The sequence below is a fragment of the Talpa occidentalis genome, unplaced genomic scaffold (genome assembly GCF_014898055.3).
Source record: "Talpa occidentalis isolate TD23 unplaced genomic scaffold, MPIMG_talOcc4v2.1, whole genome shotgun sequence".
NCBI classification, from domain to species: Eukaryota; Metazoa; Chordata; class Mammalia; order Eulipotyphla; family Talpidae; genus Talpa; species Talpa occidentalis.
In genome coordinates, this window is record NW_026555331.1 from 154,079,200 (window position 1) to 154,099,903 (window position 20,704).

A 20,704-nucleotide genomic window follows, 5' to 3' on the forward strand; every position below is an offset into this window, starting at 1 on the left:
CTTACTCTTCAACACTATGGGCTCTTTTGCTGTTGCCCACCGAAGCCTCATCTGCTCACTGACACCCTCGCCTGCGTCTGCCTGGTTCCGACGGGTCGTTCCTCGCGAGCGCCTCAAGCTCGCCGACTCTGTCTTCTCCCGTGTCTGTTCGTTATTGAGCCCATCCGTCCCGGGAGGTCCTTTTATTTGAGCTATTCTATATTTCGGCTCTGTGGTTTCCTTTTTTTTCGTTCTAACTTCTATTCTTTGCTGATTCTTTGGATCAGCATTTTGGATGTTATATCACGAGACTCTGAATGTTTATTTATTTTATTTTAAAGATTTATTTATTGATGCATACAAGAGCTGGGGTGTAGACCAGAGGTGCAGGGATGAGAGGACCCACCAGAGACAGAGCGGGGAGCAGAACAGGCGGATCTACTGAAATCCACTGCTGAGGGGAGCAGCGGGGAGACAGGAGAGGTCTGCTGCATCCTGTGGATAGCTCCCTGGCCAGGAGTCGAACTCGGGCTGCAGTGGCTGCGGACAGCTTCACAGTGCTGAGACTTTGGCCCTGCGCCACCAGGGAGGCCCGAGACTCTGAATGTTTAATCTTTTTCAGCAGGCAGACCTGAAGACATGTCGGCAAGGTCTCGGTGGGTGGGTCCAGTCCCCTTCCCGCTGGGTCCCTGACAGCAGGAGATGAGAGAGGAGAGCATGCCGACACCTGCTCACCGATGAGGGTGGAGGTCACAGGGGTTCAGAGCCCAAAGCCCACGTTCCTGCCTCGCAGGGCTGGAGAGCGTGGAATGCCAACTTCCCGTCTGATGCTGCTGAGACTGTGTCAGGGGTTGGATCCGTTGCTGTTTGGCTGAAACAGCCCAGGCTCTGCCAAAAATGTTCCTGTTAGACTGCCTTTTGCAGACATTTTGGCTGGGGATTCAGCTTCCCCTGGAGTTTTATCTATCTGGGCCTATTTTGTCTATCTGGGCTAGAGGTCGGCAGTGCCCTGGGTAAATTCTTTCATCAAATCTTTTAACTCTCATCCATGCAAACCTCTCCTGGAGGAAAACAGGGAAAAGTTGTGCAGGGAAAAAAGAGCACTGAGGTCACCAAAATGCTATTTCTTTAAAAGCTCACCCTTTCAGAGCTTAAGGAGACCCTGTTTAGCCATGAACCAGGCAAAAGTGGGCGAGGGGAAACTGTATTATGTCTCATCCAAGTGATGGGCTTTAATTCAACCCTGTGCAATCTCCCCAGTTTTGTTTTTATTTTCATCCCAACTAAACACAGGGTAATTCAACCAAGATTACTAATATTCTTTTTTTTTGAGATGGCAGTATTTTATTTGTTTATTTATTTTTCATAAGATTACTAATATTCTATTCATTTACTTGCCTTAAGGATGCGGGCACCCCGTTTTAAAGGTGAAGAGCCTTTGAAAATACTGTGTGTGGCACATCTGCAACTTTACTGTACATCTGGCTGTGGACTGTGTCGCTGGAGATGAGGGTCCACGTTTGCAAATCAAAGTGGCAGCTGCCCATCCCTTGTGCCACACAAAGGAGTCTGGGCGGCCCCCTGGACCAGCACCCGCCCTATCCTACCCATGAGCCCCTGCGGGGAGGGCGTCACTGGACAGGATGTGTGGATTCACTGGCTGGCTGGTCTTAGAAAACTCCAGGCAGAAACGTGCAACCTGAGGGCTTGCTTTTGATCTTTTCCAACCTAGGAAAATGGCACTGAAGCTGAATCTGCAAATACAAATGGAGAGTGAAATTGGTTCTGTGGAATCCTGCTAAGGAAGAGTGACTGCTGAACCAATTTCTGCCCATTAACCATGAGACGACATCCTCACTCTGCCGTCAAGCTTTCAGAAACCCACCCTGCTCTTCTCCCGCACAGCCGTCTGGCTGGAGAGGGCGCCTGGCCTGGTGAGCCGCGGAGGGAAGGGGCAGAGAAGATGGCACAGAAGACCAGTAAGGAAAAGCAAGCAGCACTGCTCAGCTCTGCTTTCCAAATTCAACTGGCAAGATTTTAATGTTTAATTAAAACAGCAAGGCCCAGAGAATGGACTTTGTCAGGGGACTATTTGATAGAATTTTAGAAGTGATAGTTTGGGGCACCGAGTTGAACACACTCCATCAATTTAAAAGGCACCAGCGTGTTTTCAGCAGTGCCACGTAATCAGGCCAATAAAGCTGAATTATGATTTGGGCCTTTATTTGTCAAGGAAAAAGGCAGTAGAGTGCCTTTTCACAATGGCATTGTTTATTGCAGGCTGGGTTCTGGCCTGGATTATCATTTTTGAAAAGCTCCTGATGCTGTGTCCCCCTGCAAGGATAGAAACAGTGGCCGTTACCTTGTCTGGCAGATGGGCAAGAGGCACCCTCAGGGAGAGCTCGCTGCCCGGCACCCTAGCGGTGCCATGGGGCTGCTCCTGAGCCACTGGCATGTCCTTGTGGTCAGTGAGCTCTTGTACTGTCCAGCCTGACTGGGCCTGCACTGCAAGGAGCCCACCGCTGTGCCCCTGGGGGTCACAGCACGCTTGGCACTCTCTGCAAATACTGGGGCGGGAGCCGCCAGCACCAGCGATTCTGTGACACTGTTTGGACACGCTCTTCATACCCCAGAGCGCTGCGTGATGACACGTAGGTTCAATAATGTTGTGCCAGTGTCTCTTCCTGCCTGGGCCTCTCCGAGGGGCAGGTGACTCCTCTCATCCTTCCTAAGGGACCTGCATGTGCTGGACGGCCCCACGAGTCTGCCTCAAGCTATAAGTGGGGTGTGATTTTACAATGTAAGTGGCGGGGGGTAGGGGAGGAGAGAGAAGCAGCCACTAGGGGTTAAACCCGTGGCAGTCACTGTGTGGGCGCGGGGAACTCTGAACAGGGTGGGCGAGAACTTGGCTGCCTCCTGGTTGGAGGGCCGGGCGCTCGTCTGTGCGTCACCGGCCAGTGCTTTAGGAGTGTCTGCAGGACTGGACATCCCATGGCCCCTCCAGCCTCACACCCAGTGCAGAGAAAGCCTCAGGCCCTGGACACAGAGGCCTGCGGTTGGAGTCAGGCTGGTGGGCACAGCAGGGACAAGAAGAAGTGGGTGGGGCCCCCCCAGAGCTAGCTGCCCTGGCTGGATGGACATGGCAGTGGGGCCCACCAGCCCCACAATACATTCCCTCCTCCAGCCTCATGACCACTTGGCTGAGAGATGACAGACAGGATAGACAGAGCATAGACTGACAGAGCACAGGTGAGAGGTGATAGGTGAGGCTTTGCCATGTGGTAGCTTCAACAAAGCCAAACCCCTGCAGTGTTGCCTGTGTGCAGCTGCTGACTTTCTCAACAAAAGGAATAAGATGCAGAACTCGCGGGCCAGCCTGCTCCTCCGTCAACGGCTGGCATTTATCCCTGTCACTGCCCACCACAAGAGCTCCAAGCCCCTTTTTCTCTTTTTGTGAACTGCATGGAGAAGGCTGTTTAGAAGTCTTGGGTCTTCAGCTGGGAAGACCCAAGAGACCCGAAGGGCCGAGCTTGCGTTGTGACAAGGCCAACGGTGCGGAGCAGTGGGGACGGCCGTGGGGTTGCAGCGACTCGCAAGGGGAGCCTGGTGTTCCTGCGAGTGTGTGATCGTCAGTCACGCCCAGGAGTGCGGAGCTCAGGTCGCTGGGGATTTTCTCAGACATGGTTGAATTGAGGAGCCTCCCAGAACTGCCTGCCATGGCAGGTGACAAACACGGACCTGGCGTGGGTGTCTGCAGAAGCCAGCTGCGCCGAGCAGTGCCCCCCGAGAGCTCAGGAGGTGCTCAATAAATATCAGTGCGCCAACACTAGATGAATCAGGCGAGCAGGGAGCGCTGGTCGTAGGGAGACCTTCGTCACCCGAACGTGTCGCTCTCGACCCTGCTCCTAGACTGACGAGAGGGAATGAGCTACGATAAATTCAACGCCGTCCTCCCCGGGCCGGGCGAAGGTGGGGCCGACCACACGGGAGCCACGCGCGACAAATGTCCGGTTCCGCGTCCCTCCCCGGCCTCGGCTGCGGGTCGGGGTTGCGTCTGCAGAGCAGGGGGTGAGCCTGGAGCCCCCCCGCTTGGGTGAGATCATCCCAGAAAGGAAGTTTAGTCAATGAAAACATAACTGGGTTTTCCTTGCTGTGCAGCCTGCGACGTCAGGAGCAGACCTGAGAGCGGCAGGAGGCCCGGGGCTCCCTCCAGTCTTACCCCAAGGGGGGGACTCCACGGACATGTGACTGGAGGACTCGCGGCTCAGGGGCGCGGCGGCCTGTCTTGGGAGAGAGTCGGCGGGCGCCGGGCGCTGTGCCCACAAGCCCGCCCTCCCTCAGCGTGACGCCAGCCTGGTGGCTGCGCTGCCACCCTCCTCACAAACACCGAGGGTGCTGGCTTTCTGGAATTTCTAAAAGCATTACTTTTTGTTGCGGTGGCATCGGTTTACAACACTGTGCGTGATTTAGGGGTAAGTGTTGGCACCTCTTCAAGACGCGTGTGACCACACCCACCCCCAAAGCCCGCTGGCCCTCCAGCGCCGACGGTCCCGCTCCCCTTCACCCCCGTCTCCACTCGCAGTCTGGCTCTCAGTCTGGCTTCAGCGGGGTCCGCTCCTTTTTTTTTTTTTAAGATTTATTTATACAAGAAGCCGGGTACAGGACAGATGCGTAGGAGGCAGTTGGGTGAGAGGCTTCACCAGAGCCAGAGCGGGGAGCAGAGCAGGCAGAAGGACCGAAGGACACTGCTGAGGGGAGCAGCGGGGAGACAGGAGAGGTCTGCGCGCCGTGTGGGATTCTCGCCGGTAGCCAGAGATCGAACCCGCGCTGCAGAGGCTGCGGACAGCCCCACAGCGCTGCGCTCAACCGCCTGCGCCCCCAGGGGAGGCCCCTGCTCCTTTCATTTCTTCATGCTCCACATGCGGCATCTCCTGGCTGTAAGGACAGGAAGGACACAGGGCAGGTTTTCTGATCCAGCAGACCGGGTAAAGGAGGAGTCCTAGAGCGTCCTCGGTGCGTTTTGGAGGCTATTTAGATTTACCAGGCACACGGCAGGCAGGGGCACTGGGGGGCCGGGAGGCTGGCAGGCCTCCCAGCCCCCAGCACATCCTCACTCTGTCTGGGCTCTCTGATGTTCTCTCTGCTTCTCTTCTTCTCTCAGCTTCTCTGCTCCTGCTGGCATCCCTGTGATGCCACCCTTAAAAGCCCAGTCTCAGCCCAGGGGAATCCCATCTCCCTATGCCCACACCCTAGTCCAGGTGCCGCCATCAGGCCTGCACTCAGGACCGCAGGGATCCCTCATCCATCTGATGGCGGGAGGGCAGAAGAGCCTGATACTTTTACCTTACCCTACGCTGGTATTTCTTTCTCCTGCTGACTTGGGGCTGGCTGGCCTCTGTGGAACACGGTATCACGCAGGACCCAGCACGTCCACTCCTAGTATCCACCTGAAGGACACAGACACTAAAAGGAAGGGACCCTGCCCCTGTGCCCACTGGGTGCTACTCACCAGCCAGGTTATGGCACCTGCCCGAGGACAGGTGAGGGGAGCAGGAAGGTGTGTGCCCAGCTACAGAAAGGGGTGGCACCTGGCTGCTCATCACAGCATGGACGGATGTGGAGGGGAACATCTTAAAAAACGTTTAAGCACAATGGAGACTGTTAACCACGAGACAGCAGCCAGGTGAGGCCAATAACGTGAGAAGGGCGGGGTTGAACTTTGAAACCTTCATCATGTTGGGTGTGTGTTCGCGGCCAACTGCCCTATTCCTGGCCAGAAAGGAAGCAGGGCCATCTAGATAATCGTCACATTTCATCTTCAAGAACTCCTCTGTCACCCTAATCTTGGGGGTTTGTAGGGGCAGGAAGGACACGGTGCAGGTTTTCTGATCCAGCAGACCGGGTAAAGGAGGAGTCAGAGTCCTCAGTGGTTCTGCAGGTCTTTTTATTGGGATTTACCCGGTACACAGCAGGTAAGGGAGCTGGGGGGCCGGGAGGCTGGCAGGCCTCCCAGCCCCCAACAAGTCTTCACTCCATCTGGGCTCTCCGGCCTTGTCTCAGCTTCTGCTTCTCTTGCTTCTTTCTTGGCTTCTCTTTCGGCTTCTGCTGGCGTCCCCGTGACGCCGCCCTTAAGAGCCCAGTCTCAGCCCAGGTGAATCCCATCTGCCTAGGCCCACACCCCACTCCAGGTGCCGCCATCAGGCATGCGTTCAGGACCGCAGGGATCCATCATCCATCCTGATGGCGGGAGGGCAGAAAAGCCTGACATTTTTCCTTACCCTATAGGGTTGCATTTGCTCTCATTTGAGGGGCCTGGAAGGCGGTGCCTGCCTTGGGGAGCAGCAGCCGGATAGCATGAGCTGTATCCTTTGGCATTTGCTTCCCCAAGATTGGACGGTGGATCCCCAAGGAATACTGCTTGTGAGCTCCGACTTTTACTTTCAAAAAAGAATGACTTGTTCGTAAGCTGGACTCTCTACATGGGATTTCCGGCCTCGGAGCCGTCATCAGAAGTGGCGCCGGGGGCTGTGGCTGCGCGCAGCGGCGCTCGGTCCCGCGGGAGGCCTGCTGCCTCCACGGCAGGCGGGGGTGTCTGTGTGCGGCGGCGGCAGCTGTGCGGGACACACAAGGTGTTTCCGATGTTACTTGAGAAACTTGGCTATTTAAGAGATTTCCGAGCAGAGTGGAAGGCGGCACCTGGGTGTTTCTTGCTGCTCATCGTGTATTCTGAGGAGATGCAAGAAGGAAACCTGGCTGCCCCGAGCCTCGGAGACAGAGCCCGCGGCCTCTGGTTTCAGGCGCGCGTGCGGAGAGCTGCACGCCATCACCTCCACCTTCACGGCGAGGGAATCTGAGGACACTCAAGTCAATGCCCTTTCTTGGACCCCGAGAGAAGTGGGGTCCGAGCATGCACAGCTCCCCGGAGGCCTGCGGAGGTGGGGACAAGCTTCCTGCCGCGTCCTGCCTTTCTGGGGCAGGAGCCCTGGAGACGAACCGAGAGGCCCCTGTGGTGACGGTGATTTTCATGATGTGGGGACTGAGCGTGGCGGAGGGTGAGAGCAAGGAGCTGCTGAGGCGTCTTCTTGGGGGACTGCACGTGTGTGGGTTTTACCTCCAGAGACTCTGACCAGTTCCCACAGTGAGGGCTGAGCAAGATGCCCCCCCCCAACCCCCGTGGCCCGGAAGCAAACACTGTGAGGGGTGCCCAGGCTCTCTCCACAGCAAAACCCTGCTCCCCCGCGGGAAAAGGTTGCCGGGGCGTCTGTCACTGAGACAAAGGCATTTTTCTGACTCCAGGTCCTGATACCTTTCTTGTCCCACCCAGGAACTAGGTGACTTGTAAAAGTCACACCCCGAGACAGGCCGCTGAAACCTGAGATATGACCATCAGATTATAGGGTGCTCCCTTCATCATACTGACAGGGTTCCCCTCAAGGACAGCAGATTCCTGTGAAGGAGACGTCCTCTGGGGAGGACTATGTAGAGAAGCCCAAAGTCAGAGGAACTGGAAGTCACCCGCAGCTACAGGAAATATTAAAAGCATCTGTAGGGTAAGGTAAAAGTATCAGGCTTTTCTGCCCTCCCGCCACTAGGATAGATGAGGGAAACCCGTGGTCCTGAATGCAGGCCTGATGGCGGCACCTGGAGTGGGTACACCTGGGCTGAGAGACTGAGTTTATAAGGGTGGCATCACGGGGACGCCAGCAGAAGCCAAGAACGAATGGAAGCCGAGAAAAGAAGAAGGGACCCCCAGAGAACGCCAGAGAGCCCAGACAGAGTGAAGATTTGCTGGGGGCTGGGAGGCCTGCTAGCTTCCCGGCCCCCCAGGGCCCCTGCCTGCCATGTACCTGGTAATCCCAATAAAAGCCTGAAAACCCACCCAGGTCTCCAGGACTCTCTCCTCCTTTACCCCAACTGCATGGGATCCCAGAAAACCTGCTCAGTGTCCACTCCTGACCTTACAGCATCCTAACTGGATGAACAAAAACTTCACGGTAAAAGTCTATTTATCACAATCCTCACTATCCAATATGTCACGTTAGAGTTTCAACAGCAGATGTCAAGGTAGGACGGAGAGCATGGTAAGACAGACCCAGAATAAAGCAAGCGTCAGAGCCAGATTCAAATTTCACACCGATTTGGGGATTATAGGATAGGAAAATTAAAATAACTTTAATTAAATTTTAAGGGCTCTAATGGAGGGAGTAAATAGCACGTAAGAATAGATGGGTGATGGAAGCAAGTGACATGGAAGGAATGAAAGGAAAATGCTAGAGATTTTCCTGACAGAAACAAAGAAAGCCTTCAACAGTCTCATCAGCAGGCGGGATAAGACTGAGGTAAAGCCAGCAGCTTAAAGATAGAATAGAAACCACTTCAAACGCGTAGTAGGTGTGCAACTAGAATATCAGAATGAGAAGAAAGAAAGTAGCAGAAGAAATATTTGAAGAAACTGGGGAAGAATTTTTGAAAAGCAATGACAGACACCAAACCACAAGTCCAGGAAACACAGGAACACCAAGGAGGATAAACACCCAACGGAAACGTACGTTCACACGCACACAGTGCAGACACAGGTGCTCACAGCAGCTGGATTTGTAACCGTCAGACACTGGGATCGATGCGTGTGGTCACTAGCAAGAGAACGGCTGATGGGTCCCCGCGAGAAGGTCAAAAGGAAGGAGCTCCGAGCACACACAGGCCCCATGGATCTCGTGAACGCTGCGTTCAGTGAGGGGGTTCAGGGTGGGGGGTTTCATTTACATGAAATTCTGAAATAGAATAAATTCTAAAATAATAAAATAACTACCTGCCTATAGTGATAAACAGTTGTTGCTCATGGGGACTTCACCGGCAGGAGGAAAGACTCTCTATTTCGAGGTGAACAAACGCATGTACAAAAGCGTGTGATGGTCAGCACGACTCTGTGCCTTCACGATATGTAAACCACACCTCGATTAATCAGATGTGATGGAAAAGATCAGAAAATCGAGTGAAATCCGGTATCAGCCGTGTGGAAATCTTCAGGAATCATGCCGTTGAGAAAAAAAAAATTGTCGTCAAAGTCAAAAGTCTTTCATGCAAAAGACAAAAGCAATTGGACAATAAGAGCATCTTGTCATTTTCTTTGCAAACTTCTCAGGCTGGGTTGCAGGAGCTGTATTTCCTAGAGCAGAGGCCAGCGAAGATCCTGCTACGGCGGTCTGGGCTCACCCCGCATGCTGACATTTTCATCAAGGTTCATCTTTTATTTTTCTTCTTTTTCTTTTATATATTTTTTACAACATTTTTGTACAGTGCATGCATTTCCACCTCGGTTATCTGAGTGAAACTCTGAGTGAAACCACCCATCCACCAAGGGGTCCTGTTTTTTCCCGGGAGGGTGCTTCCAGGTCTGGAGGGGAGAGGAGACGCGCACGGCACCGCCCAGGTGAACACACCTGCAGGCACCAGGCCACGGGCCAGCAGACCTGGGAGAGAGCCTGCGGTTCCGCCCAGCGGCCCCCACCGTGAGGCTCCCTGGGCCTCCGTGGAGATGTGGAGATTTTGGAGCCTCGGTTCCCTCACCTGGAAACAGCACTGCCACATCCAGCCCGGCCTCCCGGACTCCCGGGAGGGTTGCCCTGCGGGAGTGCCCACCCGCCCGCGGGCGCCACACCCAAGACGCAGAAGCCTGTGGGTGAGTCTGAGCTCTCCACCGCCGAGGCCCGCACACCGTCATGACTTTTTCCCATCTGGGGATCCCCCGCGGGTTGTGTGGGTGTGACAGAAGTGACCACGGGCATCAGGAGCCACCGGGGAAGAGGAATCTTCCTAACTCTTCAGGGAGCCAGGCAGGGGCAGTCCGCGAGCCCAAGGGGTTGAGGAGCGCGCGCAGGCAGCCCACGGGCGAGGCTCCCTTCCTGGGGTGCAGGGTGAGGCTCCCTTCCTGGGGTGCAGGGTGAGGCTCCCTTCCTGGGGTGCAGGGTGAGGCTCCCTTCCTGGGGTGCAGGCGAGGCCGAGGCCGACAGGGGGTTTCCCTCCCCAGGCAGAGCGGCCTGACCCCAGCTCTCTCACCGGCTGAGTCTGGAGGCAGCCGGCGTGTCTGGCTGCACCCGCTCCTCACAAGGCGCCCGTCAGACCCGGGGCGCTTCCAGGAGCACCCCCGCTTTCCAGCTTCTCTCTCCTTGGTTCCCAAGGGTGAAACTTCCACCTGCACCAGAGGCTGCCCAGTTCCATCGTGACGGGGAGGGGGAAGGTCAGAGAAAGCACAAGGCTGGGGAGACGCAAATATTTCCACTGAGGAGAGGGGGGCGCACCGCCCTCCCCAAGTACCGGGGCGTCCAGTGCGGGACCCCTGGGCCGCCGGGCTGGCCGCCAGTTGGAGCGCGGGGTGCCGGCACCTTGCGGGCGGGGCGGGGGGGAGCTCTGCGGGGCGGGCCGGGCCCCTGCTCCCTCCTGGCTTCGCCGGAGCCGCGCGCCGCAGCGCCTCGGTGCCACCGCCCGCCCCACAGCCCCGGCGCATTCGGCGCGGATTCGGCGCGGAGCGCGCGGGGCTGCGGGGAGCGCGGCGCCCCCGGAGTGGCCTCTCCTGGACCCCCGCGCGGTGGGCGGGGCGGGCCTCCCCGACTGCGGCTCGGAGCGCGCGGAGGGACGCGCAGGAGCGGGGCGCGAACCCGGGGCGCGGGGGCGTTGGCGCGGCCCGGAGCTCTCGCGCGCCCTGGGCCCGGGAAACCCGGCTCCCGCCCCCGCCCGCCGCGGCTGCGGCCCCGCGGCCCCTCCGGACCCGCCCGCCCGCCCGGCTGGACCGCTGCCCGGAGGCTGCGCTGGGCAGCGCGCCCTGGGAGCCGCGGCGCCGGCCGGGCTCCCGCGGGTCCCGAGCTGCGCCGCCTCCTCGCCGCGGGCCGCGGGCTTCGGGTCCCCGGGCCGGAGCCCCCGAAGCTGCCGCCCCGAACCCTGCGGCGCGGCTCGGCCACGCGGGGAGGGAGCCCGCCCGCCGCCCCCGCCGCGCCCGCGCCCCGCGCCCGCGCCCGCGAAGTTCGGAGGCAGAGCCCGCGCCCCGACCGCCCCGGACATGAACCAGACGGCGGGAGCCTCCAACAACGTCCGCTGCCCCCCGGGGAAGGGCCACAAGGTAGGCGCGGGCCGCGGGTCTGCGGGGCGGCTGCGCGCGGGGCTCCCGGGGCCCCTGGATCCCGGGCTGGCAGGTCGCGGCCGTGGGAACCGGGGTGCTGACCCCCCAGGCCGGGCCGGCCGCCGGGGGAGACCCTGGAAGGGCCCCGCGGGCTGGACGCGGCGGCCGCTGTTGGCCCTGCTGGCCGGGTCGCCAGAGGGCAGAGGTCGAAGGTCACCGGCGGGCCCCCATCCCCACCCCACCCCAGCCCCAGCGGTGACCGGGCGCGCCAGGTGCAGCAGATGCCGGCTCGGAGCGCGGGCGCGGTGGGTGTCGCCCCCACGTGCTTCATTAACTTCGGGCCCAGCTGTGCCTGGTTATTCCCGGGGGTTCCTGCGCCCCAGGCCAGACGGGCTGAGGAGCCCCCCTCCCGCCTTGAGGCCGCGGGGGGCCGGGCTCCTGCGCTGGGGGCGCCCCAGCCGCGCGGTCGGTCCCGCGCCCCCAAGCCTGGCGGTGGCCACGCGCCCGCGCCCGTCTGGGCTCCCTCGGGGCGTCCGCGTTGGCTGGAAATGCCGCTCCCGGCTGCGGGGCGCCCCCGCGCTGGACGGATGTGGACTCGGAAGCGTCCCAGGAGATTCTGTCATTAAGAACACCACTTTGCGCGGCAGAGTCTCTGGGTCGGGGGTGCCTCTGCGGCTGGTCCTGGCCTGTTTGTGCGGGCGCCGGAGGCGCAGGGTGGGGGCCTGCTGCCCCGCGGGGGACCCGCCCAGAACGGGGACTTGTGGGGGCTGCTTGTGGGGCTTGGGGTTCCTAATGACACGGGGCTCGCGTGGTGCATAAGGGACGCGGGGTCTGGGAGTTACTGAAGATGAGGCCCCGCTCCGGGCGCCTGGATTCCCGCCCACACCGGTGGCGTCTGGCCCCGGGGTGACCGTGGGAGTCGGGGGTCCTGTCCGACTCTGTCCCCGTCACCTGTCAGTGGAGTAGCCCCTCCTCAGGGGGGCTTTGCTGAATGGCCGCGGGAGATGTCTTTTTAATATGCAGTAGCTGGTGTTATAAGGTTTTAAATTAAAACCGATGAGGCGTCACACACACCGGGGTGTCGTGCCCCCCCGGGGGCGCAGGCTGCTCCGTCACTGGGTTATCAAGCGCCTCGGGCTCTGGCGGTCGGGGGGCTTCTCCCCAGAGTCGGTGGGTGTTGCTGACGCCAGAGCAACTTTCTGGGGAGATCCTGAGCTCAGCAGCCGTGCAGGCAGCGGGGGGCCCTGCCTGTCTCACGGGGTCCGGCCATGCCCTGCGGGCTGCAGGCAGCTGGTGACTCCGAGGCCGCTCCGGCCCCCTCGGAGGACGGGGCAGGTGGAGACACTGACCCACACTCCAGGGCGTGGCTTTCGTGCCCGGGGCCGCCCCTGGGTCTGCCGTGGGGCTGTCACCAGGCACCTGCGGGAAGAACAGAGACTCCAGTTCCCTTTCTCAGAGAAGCACCCGCCCGGGCTGGGTTCCGCCCCGGGAGCCGGGGTCTCCAGGCTGCTCGGAGGGAGAGAACGGTGCGGAGATGGACTTGGCAGGAGACGTGGTGTCAGAGTGTTGGGGCGCGGGCACAGGGACCAGGGTCGGGGCCAACCTTGGGCAGGGCTGGGCAGACCCCAGGAGATCTGCTTACAAGACACGTGGGTGAAACCTCTCACCCCCCGCACCTCTGGCCTGTACCCCAGTTCTAATAAATCTTTTAAAACAACAAAAGAAGACACTTGGGTAAGACAGAAAACTCAGCCGTGCCCGCCGGCTTCCCTGGAGAGCTGAAACGTGTGTTTCTATTGCGGTGCTGTTGGCGGGAGACCCCGCGGGGGACCTGAGGCTCTGGGGGTGTCTCAGTGTCCCCCCTCGCTTCGCTTGTGTCCTGATTGCTGTGGCCAGGACTGGAGGCCGCAGATGGTCACGGTCTCCTCCTGCGCAGGCGCCTCTTGGCGGCCCTCTCTGTCTTCCTCTCGCTGGCCGCTCAGGGTGACTCACCTCTAGCTGCAGCCTCGGATGTCGCGGGGCTGAGGGTCACCAGGGCGGCCGCCCACTGTCACCCGGGTGGCCAGGACCCGCGGCTCCTGGGAACTCAGCTCCAGAACGGACCGTGATCAGAGTGGGAACTTGAAACAGGCCCTGTGGGTGCTGCAGTTGCGCCGCACCCGTCTGGCCCGGTTCACCCAGCGCCCGGTCTGCAGCCAGGGGAGACCCGGGGGGCCTGCTGGCCGCGGGACCCACCCGTGGACCCTGAGCAGCGCGCCAGGGCCGTGTCCGTAGCGCAGACTCTCGCCCACTCTGCGGCGAGGCTTTCTGGAAAGTCGCTGTGAATTACTTTCCACCTGTTTCGTTTCAAATGTGCACACGGGGCGCCGTGCGTGCGACAGGCTTGCGGGCGACGCCTGCGAGGGCTGACGGGACGGGCACGCAGCCGATTTCCCCTCCGTGTCCGCCGCGTTCTCCACAGCCCTGTCATCCGCGTGGGTTTCCCTCTGGGGTGCCCAGGGCTATATTTTGGGATCATATCACTCAACACTTAAACATTTAGTGAACATTCAGATTTTGCTTTTGTCAGTTTCTCTGCCATCGAACGAGGCTTCATCGGACCCCACAGCACCCTTCCAGACCGGGGAGTCGTGGTTTTGTCATTGACAGAAAAATATTTATTTTTCACTGTCTGTGGGAGCTCCTGAGGGCAGAGGCGCTGGTGGCCAGGCCTCTGGCTGGTACAGAATGGACTTTTCACCTCCCGTGTATTCCAGAATTTTCCTGATGTGTTGTCTTTAATTTGTCTTTAATTTTCCCCTCAAGTTTCTTTCCCGGTTCCGAGCCCATCTCACCGGCCCTCCCCGTTTCTTCACTGTGCTGGGAACGCGGAGGCCGGTCCGGAGAGTGGCAGCCTCGAGGGTGAGTGTCCCCGGTGGTGCCACGTCTGTTCCCTTGCCAGGTTTCCCACGCCAGCCCCATGTAGAGGAAAATCAACTTTTCTCTTTAAAATATTTTATTTACCAATAAGCTGGCTACCACATTTTGTGTTTTGATTTTTTGGTGCCACTTTTATAAGCCAAGAATTCTAAGTCCTTTTTGGCGAGGGCGGCGCCTCCTGCTCGGGCCTCGGCGTCGGAGTCCACTGTGCCCGGCCCAGGCGGGCGGGCGCTCTGACCGTGTCCGCATTTTTCATCGGCAGACGCTATTTTGGCTCCGGAGCGCGGGTTGGGGAGCCAGTCGCTGGGCGTCCTGGGTTCTCCCTTTGCTTTTATCCCCATGGGATGTTTCTTCTGGCTACAGATTTCGGGGCCGGCGGGTCTGGAGCGAGGGTCGGGCCTCCACGCGCGGCCCCCTCCCCCGCTGAGCGGAGGACCCGCCCCGGTGGGAGCCGCTCTTCTGAGCCCCCGAGGGCCTCCGTCCCCTGGGCTTCGCCACCGCGGCGCCCGGCAGCTGGCACTCACGTGTCCGGCCAGGAGGCTCCGCGGTCTTTCCAGCCGCTGTTTGGAGTTCTGTGTTGCTCGGCTCTCCTGTCCCGGTGTTACCTGCTGGGGGCAGCGGCTCACATCCAGGTGCTTCCTGTCATCCTATGGGGCTGTCCAGGTCTGCCCACATCTGTCCTTCTCCGTCAGGTGGTCCCCACGACCCCGCCCTCTCGGGGTGCCCTTCCTGCTCCTCCATTTTATTTCTGAATGTTCCCCGATGCTTGCGTGTCCAAGCTGCTGCGCCGAGCTGCCTTTTCATTCATCGCGGACACCAAGGGCCTGGGAAGGAGCCGCTCCAAGCGCCTTCTCTTCTGACTCCAGTGTCTGGGGCCTGGGCAGCGCTGGCCCTGGGTCTGGGCAGGGTCATGCTGGGCTGCTGCCATCTCGAGCCCAGGTGAGCCTCGCGCCGGGCACTCTGAGTGGACACGGCCTTGGTGGCTCCCGCCCGGGAGGGCCACGCTGGCTGCGTTCTGCCCTCCTGACCACATCCAGGCTGCCACGTCCCAGTATGTGTGTGACTCGGGGGCAGCCAGAGGTCTGAACAGCATTTCTGAGCAGAAACCTGGCTCCCCCTCACTCTCTGGCTGCGCAGACACAGGCGCCCGGCCCCTGCTCGCAGCCCCCTCGGTGCAGCGACCCTCTGCTTGGAGTTTTGCAGACACAGCTGCTGCCTGCCTGGTAGCTGCTTTGTCTCCAGGGGCTCTTGGCCACTATTGGGGCCCCATCTCTATTTCCCTTCAGCCCATTCTACCTACAGCTTCAGAATCGGTGCTTTTGGGGGCCCAGCCTGCTGTGGCCTCCGGTTCCTGAGCTAACTCGGCACCTTGCTGGGCTCACCCTCCACTTGCTTTTCTGACTCTCTGGCGCAGGACAGGTGATCCTCTGAGCTCCAGCCTGGCCCCAGCCCCAGGATGGGCGGCCTCCTGTCCGTCGCTGTCCGGGCCTCTTCCTTCCTGACCATGTAGGGCAGGGTCGGGAGCACAGCCCCCCAGGCTGGCCTGTGGCTTGGGGGACTCTCTGTCACACCTCAGGGGCAGTGCCCCCACTTCTCTCTTGGCTTGACCCCCTAGGACGCCCGCTTTGGTCTCTGCCGCAGCTGCTCCTGCAGCTCTGATGGTCCTGGCCATGACGTCAGTCACCTTTAGTGGGGACCTGGCTCCTCCGGTAGAGACACCGCCCCCCTCTACCCCCCCCCAACACACGTATTAGTTCAAACTGGACCTCGCATCAGGGTCCATTTTATTCAAATTCATTTTGTAAAGTGAGATCCAAGAAAATGCAGCGAGTTCAAAGAGAGCTGGACTCGCGTCCTCACCGGTGCTGGGCTGTGGCACAGCCTGTGACCCTGAGCTGTTCCCCGTTTATCTCCTCCGGGGGGCACAGGCACCGGGGCCATGTGCTGGGTGCTTGGGCATCATGCAGGCCAGCGAGCACCCCCAGGACACCCCGCTTCTGTTTACAGCCGGCCAGTCCCAGGCCGCCTGGCCCGCCGGCTCTGGAGCTAAGAGGGGGTTCACTCGCATGGGGGTGATTTCTGAATGAAGTACCAGGGAAACCCACAGATATCAAAAAATGTAAATTCTTTTTGCTACCCAGAGTCTAAATCATCCTGAGGAATTTTAGAAAGTTTAATGTAAAACATAAAGCATAAATTTCCTTAATGACTTCCAGGATATTAGTGAAAATCCATGTTATTTTCATTTTATATTTCATTGATTTTCAAAATTTCAGTTGTCCTCATTTTCTCAGTAAAAGACATAAAATGAATATAAGCTTCACGCAAAAGTTAAATTTCCAGGCATAGGGGGCAGGGAGTGAGCAGCCATTGTTTTTCTGGTTTAACTCGTTGGATATTTTTTTTTTTTTGGTAAGTTGAACACTTTCCTCCAAGCCGACGTTTTAATTTTCTCCCATGTTGTACCTAACAAGAAACAAGACTGACTAGTTTTATAGACCCCCCCCCCCACTGTGATGCTATTTTTAATTGAGGATCTAAAAATCTGCATTTAGCCAGCAGACCTGGGAGAGTACCTGGGGCTCGCCAGCCCTCTCCCGCGTCCTCGGCGGAGATGTTCTGCCTGCCTCCCCCATCAGATGTCGTGCCTGGGCTCCTTCAGTGTCTGCGTCTTCCTTTTTCAAATGAAAATCTGGACTGCAACGCGAGAGCTCCTCGGACATGGAGGCATTGCTACATAATTACAGGTTGTGTCTGCCAGGATGCAGACATGCGGAACCAGGTCATACTGTCACTTCATTTCTCATAAAGTAGAGAATCGAAGATGCTCTGAGTCCTGGTTTAAAAAGTCTTTGGCCTCCCCTGGTGGTGCAGCGGCTGAGCGCTGGGCTGTGAAGCTGCCCGCAGCCTCTGCAGCGCAGGCTCGATCCCCGGCCGCCAGAGAGGGCCCCACATGGCGTGCAGACCTCGCCTGCCGCCCGCTGCTCCCCTCAGCAGTGTCCTTCGGTCCTTCTGCCTGTTCTGTTCCCCGCTCTGGCTCTGGTGAATTCCCTCACCCTCCTGCACTTCTGACCGTACCCAGTGCATGTATAAATAAATAAATAAATCTTTAAAAAAATAAAATAAAAAATAAAAAGTCTTACATGTGCGAGCTCCGATAAGGAAGAACTCCTTGATGGCTTCCTGAGGTGGAGGGGAAAGAGGGAGGAGGAGCCTCAGCGAAGTAACGCCCTGGACAAGGCATCGTGGGCTGGATCCCAAAGGCCACTTTCCAGTAAAATATGCTTCATGCCATTCTTAGCAAGTGGGAGTCATTCACACTTTAGTATAAAAACCATGGCCTCCAGCACGCCCTTTGAGAAGGGATGCCTGACAGTTGTGAGGTGCATCTTTTCAGGGACTCAACTGCTGTTCTCATACTTATATTAACTAAGTCAATAGTTTGTGCCTTACCCGTCCCCACAAAGATGATAATTTCCTCTTTTGCTCTTGAAACATATCTTAAAAATTCTGGAAAGCCGTATTTCACAGCTGGGGTGAAATGCTCATTTGAATGCACAGATGAGGAGTTTGGGCATCTGCGTGGATGAGCCTGTGGGACGCCGCGGCCAGGACGAGGGACTCACGCACCATTGGGAAAGATCCCACTCTGTGACCTCGCTCTCTCCTGGCCGTTCCCCCCAACCCCAAGACCCACGACCTCTTTTCCGGCACTATGTTTCACTTTCCATTTTCTGACATTTTATTGGAACAGGTCATTGAAGTATGTCTGCTCTTCCCGGCAGCTCCTGCCCAGGATCACTGTCAGGGGTTTCTCCCTGTTTTCCCCGGCCCAGCGTGTGTTCACTGTGCCGTGGCGTGTGGCTGGTTTCACGTGGCCAGTGTTGGTGACGCCTCGGGCTGCTGGGCGGGCCCTGTGCGGGCCTCTGAGCGACCACCTGCTGTTCCCTGCCCAGACACCCAGGTGAGGGATGGCTGGGTCATCCCGAAGGCGTGTGCTCTGCTCTTGAAGACCTTTCCAACCTGCTCTCCAGAGGGGCTTGGAACAGGACGTTCCTAGCAGCAGTGTCTGAGGATCCCACGTCCTCCAAACCCAACCCACAAAATAGTCTTCAGGACTACTCACTCAGCGGCGGCATCGTTTTGTCATTTATTTGAGTTTTCCCAATGGCTAATGAGCTTTTTTTTTTTTTTTTTTTTTGGTTAATGTTACTTCTCATTTTATTTCCTAATTACACAAATTACTTGGGAGTTACACTTATGCAATCTTGGACTACTTTTTCTGCTTCATATGACATGATCATTTCTCCATGTCACTTGAGTTCTGTAAGCAAATGCTTCATTGAGTAGATAGATGTATTGACCAATGGCTTTATTACTCATTATTTAGTCCTTCCAGTGTTTCATTTATATTTAATTTAATTTGATTATTTTTAGTGGCACACCCTGTTTTATATCCTTGTTAGTATTTTGGCAGTGAGGACATCTCCCCGCTGGAGGGGCCAGCACCGCTCCCAGCACCCGAGCACCACAGTCCACGGTGCTCCCTGCCATGGCCTCTCCTCTGATGGGGGTAGGACTATGCCTTTGACTGGACACACCGTTAGATTAGGACTGCATGTGGGCCCACCACGGAGTGCCATGGGCTGATCCAGGGCTGGACACAGCTCAGGACCCCAGAGGCTGACCTATTCCCTCAGAGACCGAGATTGGGGATGCTGCATGCCAGCCCCAGAGGCTGATGCCCGGGATGACCTCCAGGAGAAAGGCATGGACAATACGGACCCCAGAAATGAGGGGCCCCTGAAAGTGGGGGAACAGCTCACATGCAGACTTTGTAGTTATGCTCCGTGGGTCTGTCTCCCTGCCCTTTGGATGCTGGTGGAGCGCGGGCGGCCCAGCCACTGGGGACACAGCGTGACAGTTGCTCAGAAAATGAACACTGCCTTGTCATAAGACCCAGGGGCCCCATGACTGGGTATGTACCCAAGAGAAGCACATGCATGTCCACACACTCACCTGCACCCAGGTATTCACGGTGGCGTTATCTAGAGTCATAAATGCTGGAAACCATCTCCAAGCTCGTCGGAGGGAGTGGATGAGCTCTGCCTTCACATGCACATGGCCGGGAGAGGGGTGGGGGAGCCCCTCGGTGCAGAGAGAGGCCCTGCTGACCCCGGTGCCCAAGTGAGTCTCAAACAGCGATGCTGAGTGAAAGAAGCCACCGGAACTGTCCTTTCAATTCTATCACATTCTGAGAACAGCAAAATCAGGGACAAAGAGCAAGTCTTGTAGTTGAGATGCCTTTTTCCTATAGAAGGAACCAGGGTCCGTGGGAGAAGTAGAAGACTCTAGGGCTGAGGCAGGGAAAGTTCGGGACCAGCAGGGAGCGTCTTTTGTGCCCAGGAGTACGAGAGCACCCCCAAAGATGAAGGCGTGTTGGAAGGGCAGGAGGCAACACAGAAAGCCCCATCAGAACACCCCAGTGATCGCTGCGGGCAGCAGATCCACCACCCAGTACCAAAACTAGCGGGAAGAGTTTCCAGAGAAATAAATAAGGGATTTGCATGTCTGCCGAGCCCAGATTTCCCTTGGGGTATTTATTAATTACAAAGGAAAAGGAAATCACTTTGCAGTGAGAAGCGTGGCTGCACCTTAACTGAGCAGCAGAGTGAGTAACACCGTTTACAGGACGGATCAGCCCCCCGCCTGCCGCGGGGAGACGCGGCCGGAGCGAGACCTCGGTCTGATCCATGGAAACGCCGGGGACCGTCCACACACCACTGGCCAGATCTCTGCAAGTGTGTGTGGGCCCAGGACAGGGCCCTCGGGGACCGAGGACGTGATGACCCCGGGCAGGAAGGCCGTGGGCGTGACAGCCAGACACGTTTTTAGGTAACGGTACTGGAGCCGCGTTCATTCTGGACTTGGCTTTCATGCTCCTGGGGTACAGGACCCCGGTGTTCGGGGAGGCAGGGAGACGGGGATAATTCTCTCCTGGATTTGTGACCTTCTGTAAGCCCAACATTATCTGACGGAGTTTATTTTTTATTTTTTTAAAATATTTATTTATACAAGAACCGGAGTACAGGCTGGATGCGCTGGAGGGTGAGAGGACTCCCCAGAGCCAGAGCGGGGAGCAGAACAGGCAGACTGACGAAATCCACTGCTGAGGGGAGCAGCGGGGAGGCAGGAGAGGTCTGCTGCGCCAGGTGGGATTCTCGCCAGCCTGCCGGCATCGAACCCGCGCTGCAGAGGCTGCGGACAGCTTCACAGCGCGGCGCTCAGCCGCCTGCGCCCCCAGGGCGGCCCCTACCTACAGAGTTTCAAAGCCGGGAGCTGGGGCATTGCAGAGAGGTGTGCAGAAGGAAGGCAGACGCTGGTTGTCATTTAAAAGAGAGCACAGAGAGGTGGGAACATCCTGCAAACAGAACGGATGCTGAGAGGAGCCCGCCACGCAGTGAAGGGGACAGACCGGGCGGCGCTGGCCTTGCAGCGCTGGCCGGATGAGGAAGTGGCCCCGCGTCAGCTGTGGGTCCTGGGGTCCAGCTAAGCCAGTCCTCTGGAGAGTGACTGTGCATGTGACGGCGCAGAGCTGGGAGCCGCTCCGCGACTGGACTCTAAAAAAGAGCAAATCCAGTCTGCCCACACCGCTGGCCACACCATCTTTTCCTCTCCAGAGAGCCGGCTGAT

At 58.1% G+C, this 20,704-nt stretch overlaps 1 protein-coding gene across 1 annotated transcript in view; it reads left to right on the top strand.

Moving 5' to 3' along the window:
* The first annotated feature begins 11,032 nt into the window (after positions 1 to 11,032).
* The window catches only part of DPP6 (dipeptidyl peptidase like 6), a 400,214-nt gene continuing 390,542 nt past the window's right edge, over positions 11,033 to 20,704 (top strand). Inside the window, exon 1 of the mRNA XM_054692782.1 lies at positions 11,033 to 11,092. Within this exon, the coding sequence (XP_054548757.1) occupies positions 11,033 to 11,092 (60 nt within the window). The remainder of the gene's footprint in view (positions 11,093 to 20,704) is intronic.